The sequence below is a fragment of the Melitaea cinxia genome, chromosome 4, assembly GCF_905220565.1.
Source record: "Melitaea cinxia chromosome 4, ilMelCinx1.1, whole genome shotgun sequence".
Taxonomy (NCBI): Eukaryota; Metazoa; Arthropoda; class Insecta; order Lepidoptera; family Nymphalidae; genus Melitaea; species Melitaea cinxia.
Window position 1 is genome coordinate 12,426,738 of NC_059397.1, and position 13,678 is coordinate 12,440,415.

At 39.9% G+C, this 13,678-nt stretch overlaps 1 protein-coding gene across 1 annotated transcript; it reads left to right on the forward strand.

Moving 5' to 3' along the window:
- Positions 1–427: 427 nt before the first annotated feature.
- On the forward strand, positions 428–13,595 carry LOC123669904 (cysteine--tRNA ligase, cytoplasmic). Its single transcript, XM_045603421.1, has 12 exons — positions 428–525; positions 638–841; positions 2,286–2,552; positions 2,643–2,859; positions 3,174–3,384; positions 3,643–3,875; positions 4,839–5,072; positions 5,299–5,434; positions 7,576–7,778; positions 8,767–8,929; positions 11,866–12,062; positions 12,975–13,595. Exons 2-12 carry the CDS (start codon positions 660–662, stop codon positions 13,095–13,097), a joined length of 2,166 nt encoding a protein of 721 aa, XP_045459377.1. The 5' UTR covers positions 428–525; positions 638–659; the 3' UTR covers positions 13,098–13,595.
- Positions 13,596–13,678: the final 83 nt, after the last annotated feature.

Genomic DNA, 13,678 nt, shown 5'->3' on the forward strand with positions numbered 1-13,678 from the left:
TGAGAAGTATTAAATCTTATATAAATAATTATATTTAATTCAGTAATTATCAAAACATAAATATGTATTACATTTTAAAAATTTGTGTGAGAAAAAAAAGGGTTACAATACCCTGCATAGTTGAATGACCTCGCATTTGGTTTGTTTACATTTGGTATCTCGGCTCGTTGAACGCACTATAGAAATGGATAGTGTATAATCGATTTTGTAACTACTCGATACTTATCAAATATTGCTTTCGTAGAATTGTTTACAATCCTTGTTCACGTTGTATTTTAAATTTAATAATACAAAATAACCTATCTGTATATTTATAATATTTAGATTGCAATAGCAAATTACAATACTATTAATTGTAAAAGACTTGAGCTCGAAGCTTTAATAAAAAAGGTTCTTATGACAATGACAACTGAAAGTGTCATAGTTCAAAAATTGATCATCAGTCAAATCAGTCATCACTTCGTGATTATTCATTAAAATGCATATGGGTTTATGAGAAATGCTGATGGTTTCTTTAGTTAAGTAGTACGTGGCACATCTATAACAAATTAATTATCATTTCATAAATGAAAACATTATAATATATAACTTTTATGCTGTATTCACATTTTACTAATTGTTTTTTTCGTATTTTCAGTTCATTTGATTTATAGTTAAAGATGTCTAAAAGAATTCAGCCGAGTTGGTCACCGCCTACTAGTGACGAAAAAAGATCAAAATTGAAACTTTTGAATAGTCTGACAAGGCAGAAAGAAGTATTTTTGTGTTCAAGCGGCAATCGTGTCAACTGGTATAGCTGTGGTCCAACAGTTTACGATGCATCCCACATGGGCCATGCGCGGTAAGATGAAACTTACAGAAATCAAAAACAAAATAAAAAATAACTTTATTCAAATAGTCCCCAAGAGCACTTTCGAACCGTCATTTTACAAATTATTTTTTTTTTTGTAAAAGTAAAACTACCACCGATTCGGAATTTAGATTCTACAGAGAAGAATCGGCAAGAAACTCCGCAGTTAGTCATTTGAAAACTAATATATGAACTGTATTTTGGTACAAAATTAGTAACATGTTGTATAAAACACCACAACTAAGTCCACACATCTTTATCAACTATGTAATGCTCCACCGAATAATAAGCTTTATCTATTAACTTTTTTTTAATAAAAACTAAATTTATATTTAGACAATTCCAAAATTGTTGGTGGAATTTTATTATACATGCGAATACCATAACCCAGAAAGGAGATGTTTACTTTGTGCAGTCGGAAACTCGGAATTACAATTTTGCTATTCCTTCTTGTGTTTACAATGCAATTATTACTATTTATTTTCATACATAATCTATACATATAATAAAATGGTAGGAAAGTCAAAACTGTACATTGAATATTTTTTTTAAAAGAATACTTGGGGTGTGATCTACAATCGATACTGAAGCCAAAAAATATAGTTTTTAGAATTTTTGCCTGATTGTCTGTATGTATGTCCGGGATAAACTCAAAAAGTACTGCATGGATTTACTTCAAATTTAGCACAAATATTATTAAGAAGTCGGGTCAACATATAGGCTACAAATTATCACGCTATCACCTACGGGGAACGAGCAGTGAACCTTTATTTCTTCAACGCATCTACATATGAAACACTAAACACATTGAAAACACTTTATTAACTTCAAGTGTAATCCACTATAAATTATATTTGAACTTGAGTGGATAAATCAAAAACATTATATATGTATATACATGTCAACAATTGAAAATTTAAATAAATATAATTATAGAATGTTTGATTCCTAATTACGTTTCTTCAAATAGGCTGCAAGTGTTGTAGATCATGTTCCATGTAAAAATAAAAATCCTAACCCATTTTTATAATTGTCATTCGTCATAACTGTTCAATTCGATTTTTTTAGCACTAAAAATGTTGATAGAGTGAAATATTAATACTATCTGCCACATATGGAAACAAATTCTTTTTCTCATAGAATGTTTTTTATTGTAAATTATAGCCGTGCTTATGCGCTCACGAAAGGTATGCGGGATGAGTTGATCAAGATCAAGTAGCTCATGTATTTAAAATAAAGCCAAATTTAAGAATAGGCTAGTATTTTTTTTTTTTCAATGTGGAACATGATCTAATAGAACACACCTATAGAACCCCCATTTGAAAGAATGCAGTTAGCAGTCCAACACCTTATATTAATAAATATAATTCTTTACATAGAGTATGAACAAATAGTAGTAATTGAATAAGGTCTCATATTTGTGTTTTTCTTGCAGGTCATACATTTCTTTTGATATATTAAGACGGGTATTGTCAAATTATTTCGGATATGATATTTTATATGTCATGAATATAACAGATATTGATGATAAAATAATAAAAAGAGCAAGACAAAATTATTTATATGAAAAATATGTCAGGGAAAATCGAACATTAAGTGACATTATAGATGATGCAACTACTGTTGTAAATTTCTACGAGGATGTGGTAAAGCAAACAACAGATCCAGACAAAAAAAATACAATGCAAAAAATGTTAGATAGGTAAGTAAAAACTAAAGTACTACAAATATTTTATTTATATCAATTTAGTCTAACACCTTTAAAATTTATGTTGTTATTTACGTTTCACAGTGTTGCCTCTGCTGTGAAAGTACTTAAAGCCGCTGTAGAGGAGAATAATAGTGTTAAAATCGATTCATCAAAGTGTGAAATGTTAAAATTAGCAAAAGATCCAATATCTGAATGGTTGGACAGTAAATATGGTTCAACTGTTTCAGATAATGCAATATTCTCTGAACTGCCTAGATACTGGGAAAATGAATTTCATAAAGATATGAAAGCACTTAATGTAAGTCTAATATTTTATATGTAGTAAAAATGGAAAAAGATATAGAATGAGAAAATATGCTCAATGTTAATGAAATGATAATGGGCTAATGTTGTAGCTGTGTTATATCTATGATGCCACAAAAGCTAAACAAAAGTTTCTATTATATTATATACTTATTATATATTTCTATTATTATTTTTTTACTTTGAGTATATTACACATGCCAAATTTTTTAAGAAATTCTCAGCTTTTTATAATTGTGATAGAGATAATGTGAATTAATATCTTAAATTGTGTAGTAATGCATTATAAATATTTCATAATTGTTTTAGATTTTACCTCCAGATGTTTTAACAAGAGTTAGTGAATACATTCCCCAAATTATTTCATTTATTCAAAAGATTATTGACAACGGACTGGCTTATGAATCAAATGGTTCTGTTTATTTCAATGTTAGTGAGTTTGACAGTAGGGATAAACACCACTATGCTCGCTTAGTACCAGAAGCTTACGGAGATACAAAGTCATTGCAGGAAGGAGAAGGTAGTATCATCATTTTTTTTTTGGTATATTCTTTAATAGTTAATTCAACATATTAAAAATATTATTAGCTAAAGTAGTGTGTTAAGGGACATCCATTAATTATGTGAGCTATTCTTCCATCAGTTTAGACCTCTCCCTAGGTGACATTTAGTGAGATTTGCCTAAATATATGTTATAAATACTATAATAAGTTATATAAATAAATGTATGATAATATATATCATGTCAGCAAGTTATTAATAGAATTGTTATTTTTAGGTGACCTCAGCAGTGATACATCTGAAAAAAAATCTCCAAATGACTTTGCCCTATGGAAACGTAGTAAAGCAGGCGAGCCATCCTGGGAGTCTCCTTGGGGTGCTGGTCGCCCTGGTTGGCATATAGAATGTTCAGCAATGGCTTCCGATGTCTTTGGTTCAGACCTGGACATACACACTGGTGGTGTAGATCTTAAATTTCCTCATCATGACAATGAATTAGCTCAAAGCGAGGTATGTATTTTTTATGCACCCACTTATTATATTTGATACAATTTTGATATAACTATTTAGATTTGGTTGGATTTTAAAACTTGAACAGATAGTTATACAATCATAATACAGTGCAACCTTAATATAACATACCTCAATAACGATTTCCTCGATTTAACAAATTTTTCGTAATCCCTTTGAATTGTTCATAAGAGTCAATATAAAATATACCTTTACATTGCGAACATTTTTTGTGAATAACCTCTTTATAACGAATTCTCAACTATCGAGAAAAAGTATAAATACCTCTAATTAACGAATTTTGTCAACCCAAAACTTTTTATATAAAGTTCCGACCAATGTATAACTCTTAATCTCATAGTATGTGATTAATTTCGCGACGTGTTTCGACAGGCTTTTGTCCGTAAAACAATCATTGTCGCTTGATGGAAAGTAATGTAAAAACTTCTGCTCGTCACTATTGTTAAAGATTTAAGTTAAAATGGCTCAGAGACGTAAAAAGTGTTCCTTATTGGTCACAGAAAAGCGAAACATGATTATTTTCGGTTTTTTGTCTTTTACGGATTTTAGTGCATTTAATTTTGATTATTAATACAAGAAAAAAAAATTGATACCTACCTAATTGTTTTTAAATAGAAAAAACATGCAATAATTTGATAAAAATGTGTTATCATTTATTAGTAGAAGCTGTTCACTATAACAAGATGAGTATGCAATGTTGAGGTAAGTAAATAAAACTATTTTTTTACCTCTTTATAACGAGTTTAGACCAAACTAACCTCAACATAACAAACCTCAGTTCAACGAATCACTTGATATAACGAATATTTTCTTGTTCCCCTCAGATTTGTTATATCGAGGTTGCACTGTATTAGGTGCTATGTATTTACATTTATACCTTATATTGACTAGCGTTTCCGTAACCATGACTAGATGAGGTAGACTTATTTTTTTGGATTACAGGCCCATTTTGACAAACCTAATTGGGTTAAATATTTTCTTCATACTGGCCATCTTACGATTGCTGGCTGCAAGATGTCGAAATCATTAAAGAACTTTGTAACTATTTCGGACGCTTTAAAACGTCACACAGCAAGGCAACTACGCTTTGCTTTTCTCCTACATGGTTGGAAGGAGACTTTAGACTATTCAGAAAATACTATGGAGATGGCTATACAGACTGAAAAATTATTTAATGTAAGTTCTTTATATTGAGTTTGATCATAATTCTGTAAGTTAAAAAAATAGTTTTAACATAATCTGACATGTTTTAGAAAATACTAGCTTACCTGGCGAACTTTGTATTATATAATTTTAATAAAATAAAATAAATTTTAAATTTTATTTTATTAGAAATATCGCGGTCATCAAAAACATCGTGAGACGAGATTTTTAAATATATAGATTTTGTAACATTTTTTAGGAGTTTTTCTTAACAGTAAAAGATGCTTTACGAAGTGGGTACGACGAAGGTTGTGGAGGCCCTTGGGGATTGGAAGAACAACAGCTGGCTGCAAAACTCAGTCATGCAAAAGAACAAGTCCATATTGCATTGTGTGGTATGATATTGCTTAATTTAGCACAACTTTTGATGAGTTGAGTGTCTGAGATAAAAAATTACAAATTTAAATACTATCATAACGTTATTTATTTATTTCATTTGGACAAACAGTAGTTGCTACATTACATTTTTCACATAAAAACTATAGGTACTAAAATTAAGCTTAAATGCGCAACATTTTAAGTTGTCACAACATGCACAAAAAGAGATGTAACACTAGTATTATTAAAATATTATATCTATAAATTGAAACACAGATGAGTATAATTAAAAATAAATGTAGTAAGTTAAAAACAAACATAAACAGCAAACACAAAAATCATTTATAAGTAATTAATCCCTAAGCAATACCAAAACAACTTTTTTGAAGGCAAAATTTATCATTAAAACATCCACTTTCTCACATATACTATTATATATCTTCGATATACGGGATATGGCAGAGAATTTTTTTAGGTTAGTTCTGGCAAACGGCTGATGCAACCAACCCGAATGTTAATGTTTATCGCATGTTTTAACATCCTAACACACTTATAGGATAACGGCTCGGTCCTTAGTCCTACAATTTGGCTCTTCGCGCTTTTTTTAGTGTTTTTTAAAAATTTAATATAGATAGAATCGCATAGATCGATTAGCTGTATATATAATGGGTAAACAACATATTTTTCTTTGTTACTCTGGTAACGCTGTCAAGGTTACCACGGCCAGTGATATACATATATGAAACAAAAGAAAAAAAAATGGAGTAAAAGTATATAACTGTTGACATTTTTTGATGGGGGTTCACAAAAAAATAAACGAAAAACTAGAGCTTAACATTCATTTATTTATATAGAAAATCTATTCCGTCCGTGCAGATTTACAACCTTACCACTGCAGGCGCCAGCTCCAAATACCAAACACGGAAAACAAAATCATTTATTGCTTTCTTCACACCCAAACAACCAAGGGGATTTGATAGGGGGTTTGAGGGGCATTTGTTCAAATTTAAAAATACGCGTAAAAGATTTAGTTTTCGTAATACATTTTTTAGTAAGTAGTTAACGTACAATTTCATTTCGAGACATATTTTGAGTCTTCACACCACGGAGTAATATAAGTATATTTCTATGGTCTGTGTTTCAAACTTTCTAATATGTATTTTTTCATTTTTTCCAACACAAACCTTTTAATACTTATTTAAGAAAATTAACTGCAAAATAATTGACGAAACCGACGCGTTTGTGTACATAAGAACGGCAACAGTGCATAATTATCCCCGCGGCGCGTGGCTCGCCCCGCGTGCCGCACGGCCGAACCTGCGGTATATGGTATAGCAACGTCGCGCGTGAGCGTTGCTCCGGATTAGGCTAATTTCTCATATGAAATCTATTATTTTACGCGTCGGGCTGTCTCTTTCGCACATTGAGTAAAATGCTAGGAATTGTACTAAACTTCGTTTCATAGGAACGCAATCACTGGCGCTCCACTCGTTACAACTTAAAGCCAAATGTACGTAATATAATAGACTATTACTGTAGGCATATGCCGTGTGGTGTCGGCCGAGTAGAATAGCACCACCCCCTTTCTTCCCGTGGGGGTCGTAAGAGGCGACCGAGGGATAAACTTGGCTCAAATTCATCAGGGTCCTGGAAAAGGAAAACTTCATTTGAAACCCGGAATGGGGTCTCCGTCAAGCATTCATGGCATAGCTTTAATATGCGAAAGACTCCTGCAGCCGAACTGGCTCCACACGTATCGACTCGTCGTTCCTGTGGGCCTAGCCAGTGAGGTCGTGAGGGTGGCGCAGAGCTTAGGTAACTCTGCGTTTTCCTGAAGAGTGTCCTAGGCAACACAGTGTCTTTCTGACACTGTCTAAATCGTCTACCATAGACGGATTAAGGGTAATGATGATGTATAGGCATAGTAGAATAGAAAGAATGTAATCTAAGGATAGTATGTAATATACAGATTATAAATATAGATTTAAGATTACCTCTGTAATTTTCGTGGGAGTGCACTGAAACCAGCGCTCTTTAGGACGAGCCGCCTCTGGTTCCCAACAACACAAGCAATAAACTATAACACTGATCTTAGGAACAGAGGACCGTGTGAGTGTCACATATAATAAAAAAATAAATCAATGTAATAATTCGACAGATAACATCGACACGCGCGCGGCTCTGGACGCACTACGCGAGCTTGTAGGAGCGGCTCACGTGTTCCTACGAGGAGCGCCGAGACCCGCGCCGCTGTTAGCGGCCGCCGCGCGCTACGTCACCGACATCCTACACGTGTTCGGCGCGGTAGAGGGCCCGCGCGGAGGCATCGGCTTTCCCGTGTCCGGCTCTGGCGACGTTTGCGTGAGTATTAGATATTTATTACTACTTCAATATATATATATATATATATATATATATATATATATATATATATATATATATTTGTACCAGCTTGATAGGTTTTTTGTTTTTTACTTTTAAACCAATGTAGATATAGATTATATATAAAACTACGGGTGTACTAGTTACGGGTTTCTGTAAAGAACTCACTATAGACGGCGCCAATGTCGATTAGACCGAGTATAAAATTATCATATCAAAAATTTCAATCTAGCAGATACATGGTTCCATAGCTTAATTGGCTAGAGCACCGACACGGTCAGTCGGAGATGCAGGTTCGACCCCGCTGGAACGATCGATTTTTGATATGATATTAAAAAATGTTTATATATAAAACTAGCTGTACCCGCAACTTCGTCCGCGTGGAATTAAAAAAAAATATTGTTTAGTTCGTGGCGTTACAAGAAAAAAAAAAATTCTTAAATAAAAGTAGCCTAAGTTACTCCTTATTACATTAGCTATCTGACAGTGAAAGTCCTGTCGAAATCGGTCCAGCTGTTTCAAAGATTAGCCGGAACAAACAGAGATAAAAATTTTAAAAAATGTTATTTTGGTATATGCACCGTTTAAATATCAATATGAATTTAGCAAAAAGCGGTTAATTTAATATAACAAACAGACACTCCAATTTTATTTACTTGTATAGATATTATTTTTATTAGGTAAAAAATAGTGAGTAGTGGTTATTGTGAGTGTTAGTATCACATCTTAAAATCAATAACGACGCGTTAGCGCGATTCCTGCACAAGGCATACATTTGTATACGCAATATTGTGGTTTACTGTACTGTCTGGGTGTTCGTTCTTGAAAACGATACACGTTTGCGTTTCCTGACTTCCGTCGCAAGAGAAAAGCCCAGTAGTCCTGTCGGGTGTGAGGCGAGGCGTTTAAGTTTTTCCTTGCCAAGCCTAAGGTAGCGTGTATAAAGTAAGGCCGTGCCGGTCCGCAGGTGGAGCAGGCCGTGATGCCGTACCTGGAGGCGCTGGGCTCGTTCCGCGCGGCGGTGCGCGACGCGGCGCGGGCGGCGGGCGCGCGCGACGTGCTGGCGCTGTGCGACGAGCTGCGCGACTGCGTGCTGCCGGCGCTGGGCGTGCGCCTTGAGGACAAGCCCGGTGCGTGCCGCTCCACAGAGCTAGCGCACTGCAGTGTGCACGCGACTGCGTGCTGCCGGCGCTGGGCGTGCGCCTCGAGGACGAGCCCGGTGCGTGCCGCTCCACAGAGCTAGCGCACTGCAGTGTGCACGCGACTGCGTGCTGCCGGCGCTGGGCGTGCGCCTCGAGGACGAGCCCGGTGCGTGCCGCTCCACAGAGCTAGCGCACTGCAGTGTGCACGCGACTGCGTGCTGCCGGCGCTGGGCGTGCGCCTCGAGGACGAGCCCGGTGCGTGCCGCTCCACAGAGCTAGCGCACTGCAGTGTGCACGCGACTGCGTGCTGCCGGCGCTGGGCGTGCGCCTCGAGGACGAGCCCGGTGCGTGCCGCTCCACAGAGCTAGCGCACTGCAGTGTGCACGCGACTGCGTGCTGCCGGCGCTGGGCGTGCGCCTCGAGGACGAGCCCGGTGCGTGCCGCTCCACAGAGCTAGCGCACTGCAGTGTGCACGCGACTGCGTGCTGCCGGCGCTGGGCGTGCGCCTCGAGGACGAGCCCGGTGCGTGCCGCTCCACAGAGCTAGCGCACTGCAGTGTGCACGCGACTGCGTGCTGCCGGCGCTGGGCGTGCGCCTCGAGGACGAGCCCGGTGCGTGCCGCTCCACAGAGCTAGCGCACTGCAGTGTGCACGCGACTGCGTGCTGCCGGCGCTGGGCGTGCGCCTCGAGGACGAGCCCGGTGCGTGCCGCTCCACAGAGCTAGCGCACTGCAGTGTGCACGCGACTGCGTGCTGCCGGCGCTGGGCGTGCGCCTCGAGGACGAGCCCGGTGCGTGCCGCTCCACAGAGCTAGCGCACTGCAGTGTGCACGCGACTGCGTGCTGCCGGCGCTGGGCGTGCGCCTCGAGGACGAGCCCGGTGCGTGCCGCTCCACAGAGCTAGCGCACTGCAGTGTGCACGCGACTGCGTGCTGCCGGCGCTGGGCGTGCGCCTCGAGGACGAGCCCGGTGCGTGCCGCTCCACAGAGCTAGCGCACTGCAGTGTGCACGCGACTGCGTGCTGCCGGCGCTGGGCGTGCGCCTCGAGGACGAGCCCGGTGCGTGCCGCTCCACAGAGCTAGCGCACTGCAGTGTGCACGCGACTGCGTGCTGCCGGCGCTGGGCGTGCGCCTCGAGGACGAGCCCGGTGCGTGCCGCTCCACAGAGCTAGCGCACTGCAGTGTGCACGCGACTGCGTGCTGCCGGCGCTGGGCGTGCGCCTCGAGGACGAGCCCGGTGCGTGCCGCTCCACAGAGCTAGCGCACTGCAGTGTGCACGCGACTGCGTGCTGCCGGCGCTGGGCGTGCGCCTCGAGGACGAGCCCGGTGCGTGCCGCTCCACAGAGCTAGCGCACTGCAGTGTGCACGCGACTGCGTGCTGCCGGCGCTGGGCGTGCGCCTCGAGGACGAGCCCGGTGCGTGCCGCTCCACAGAGCTAGCGCACTGCAGTGTGCACGCGACTGCGTGCTGCCGGCGCTGGGCGTGCGCCTCGAGGACGAGCCCGGTGCGTGCCGCTCCACAGAGCTAGCGCACTGCAGTGTGCACGCGACTGCGTGCTGCCGGCGCTGGGCGTGCGCCTCGAGGACGAGCCCGGTGCGTGCCGCTCCACAGAGCTAGCGCACTGCAGTGTGCACGCGACTGCGTGCTGCCGGCGCTGGGCGTGCGCCTCGAGGACGAGCCCGGTGCGTGCCGCTCCACAGAGCTAGCGCACTGCAGTGTGCACGCGACTGCGTGCTGCCGGCGCTGGGCGTGCGCCTCGAGGACGAGCCCGGTGCGTGCCGCTCCACAGAGCTAGCGCACTGCAGTGTGCACGCGACTGCGTGCTGCCGGCGCTGGGCGTGCGCCTCGAGGACGAGCCCGGTGCGTGCCGCTCCACAGAGCTAGCGCACTGCAGTGTGCACGCGACTGCGTGCTGCCGGCGCTGGGCGTGCGCCTCGAGGACGAGCCCGGTGCGTGCCGCTCCACAGAGCTAGCGCACTGCAGTGTGCACGCGACTGCGTGCTGCCGGCGCTGGGCGTGCGCCTCGAGGACAAGCCCGGTGCGTTGTGCGTGCCCGCCCGGATCTGGTTTTCAGACGATACACCGTACCAAACAGTACACTTGTGTATGTTGTGGTGTAATTGTTGCTGATGAACTGTTCTTGGATTCTCCATGGGTCATATTCTGGAATTTGGCTTGTTTATGAAACCATTCAAACGGAAAGGAGCTTCATCGCTCATTATCAAATTGTTAATGAAATCGCAATTTTCTTCTGCTTTTTGTCGGAATGAAATGGCATAATCATGCCGTTGTTGGTACTCTAACGACTTCAATTCTTGCACAAGCTGAACGGACCTCCGCGATAGCCCCAGTTGTGCCAAGTCTTCTTGTTGATGTTTTTGGACTGTACTGCACACTACCCACAACACGTTTGTATATTTTCTTCCGTGTGGACCGTACGTGGTTTTCCGGTACACGGAAGGTGTCTTACTGTACCATGTTGTCGAAAACTTTCAACCAGGCGGTTTATTGTTGGTGCCGAAGGTCCAGTACGCACATTAAAAAAATGACGATAAGCACGCTGCATCAAATCAATTAACCGTTGATTTTCAAATAAAATTCAACAAGTTTTGATCGCTGTTCTATTGTGTATTTGTTCTATTTCAAATTTCCCAAGTTTTCTTCACAAAATTATAATATAAAAATAAAAAATACAAATTAATTTAAAAAGTTATTAAACATTCAAACCCTAACGGTAGTTTTGCGCCACCCGGTATGTACTGTTATTAAGAAACTCATGTTTTTTTATTTGCACCCAATGTAATTCCAATACTATACAAAATATAACGCTATAAAGTTTTTTCTACGTGTATGTTTGAATGTCTAATTTTATTTTAATAGTTTTTAATCGAATTATCCTTATTCATTGTTTAATATATCGTTTTTAGATAGAACGGTGGTGAAACTAGTAAGTAAAGAGGAGTTGATGAGAGAAAAAGAAGAGAAGAAGAAACAAGAAGCGGAAAAGCAGAGGAAGAAGCAGGAGTTGTTGGAAGCACAGCGGGCTAAAGAAGAACAGAAGAAGATACCGCCGACAGAAATGTTCAAGAGAGAAAAGGACAAGTATTCTCAATTCGATGAAAATGTAATTTTATATTATTTTTGGAGTCTACTCCTTAAGAATCGATTTTCTCATAAGGCCCCCGGTATGAAAGAAATTTGGCGCCGCGTTGGCGCAACGGTTATAGCCATGGATTGTGCCTGTTGAGCTGGCGGTTGTGGGTTCGGTCCCCGCACATGACAAACATTTGTATTGGCCATACAGGTAGGTGTTTGCCGTGGTCTAGGTGTATGTGCAGTCCTTGTGGGTCTCCCCACCATGCCTCGGAGAGCACGTTTAGCCGTCGGTCCCGGTTGTTATCATGTACACCTGATAGCGATCCTTACTCATAGTAGGGAATATATCCGCCAACCCGCATTGGAGCAGCGTGGTGGATTAAGCTCTGATCCTTCTTCCTACATGGGGAAAGAGGCCTATGCCCAGCAGTGGGATATTACAGGCTTAAGCGTATGAAAAAAATTTGAGGAGTAAAATCTACTGAACAAATGACCTCGTTACGTTTCTCGTAACGCCATCTATTTAGATTATCTCATATATCGACATGGCGTTATTTGATTCGTTTATTTACTAGACTAGTAAGCCTTTTTTGACTAGTAAGCCTTTTTTGTGCCTATTTAGAGAGTCGATCTGAAGGAGTAAACTCCAGTCGTGCGTCGAAGCTGACACACACACACATTTTTTTATCCGGTGCAGGTCCATAATGTCTATCATTAGTGTTGCATTCTTAGGATTTATGTCGTTAAATTTTAGTTTGTACTCTGCTTAATTGGCTTTCTAATCTCGAAATCCCGAGATTAATTAACACACCCAATATTATTTTTCGTGTAAATACGAAAGTCGATAGTAACTGAGAAGTTTTTATTTATGTATTTTTTTTTTTTTTTTTTGTTTATGCATTGTTTTAGTGGAATTCACAGTTAATATTTTTTTGTTCAGGGCTTGCCAACACACGACGATAAAGGCAAAGAATTAAGTAAAGGACTCATAAAGAAATTACAAAAACTCCAGCAAGCACAAGAGAAGAAATACAACGAATACCTTGGGACTGTCAACACATGACAGCTGATCTAATAAATGACATATAATAATAATTTAGGACTAAATAATATGGTATATTTGTTTTTCTACTTGCTAAAGTTGATTACCAGCTTAATATATACATTGTTTTTTATAAGGAAAAAAAAATGCATTTATTACATTACGAGCGATCATTTACAGCAGAATTTTAAATATTATTAAAAACATTTGCATCTTTCATCGAGGCAATAGTGGTATTTTTAATTTAAATTTATCACCGTATCATGTCATGTCACTCAATCATAAATATTACCCTATAAGATCATAGTTAAAAATATTTTCAGTTTCATTTGAGTGTACTTATAAATAACTTTCGAGAGTATTTTACAATTTAGGTAAAAATATAGTATTCTAAAGTATTTTCGTTTTCGTCATTATTTATGTCACTTACATTAATAATATAACAAACAATATTGATATAAATAACAAAGGTGAACCTTTTCTTTAAAACAAATTCTAATAAACTAATATTAATTTAATATATAATGGTTTTTTTTTTAATGACCTATTCCTTTCAGAGACAACTTACCTGCATTACCTGCTTATGTACAATAGATTATGAA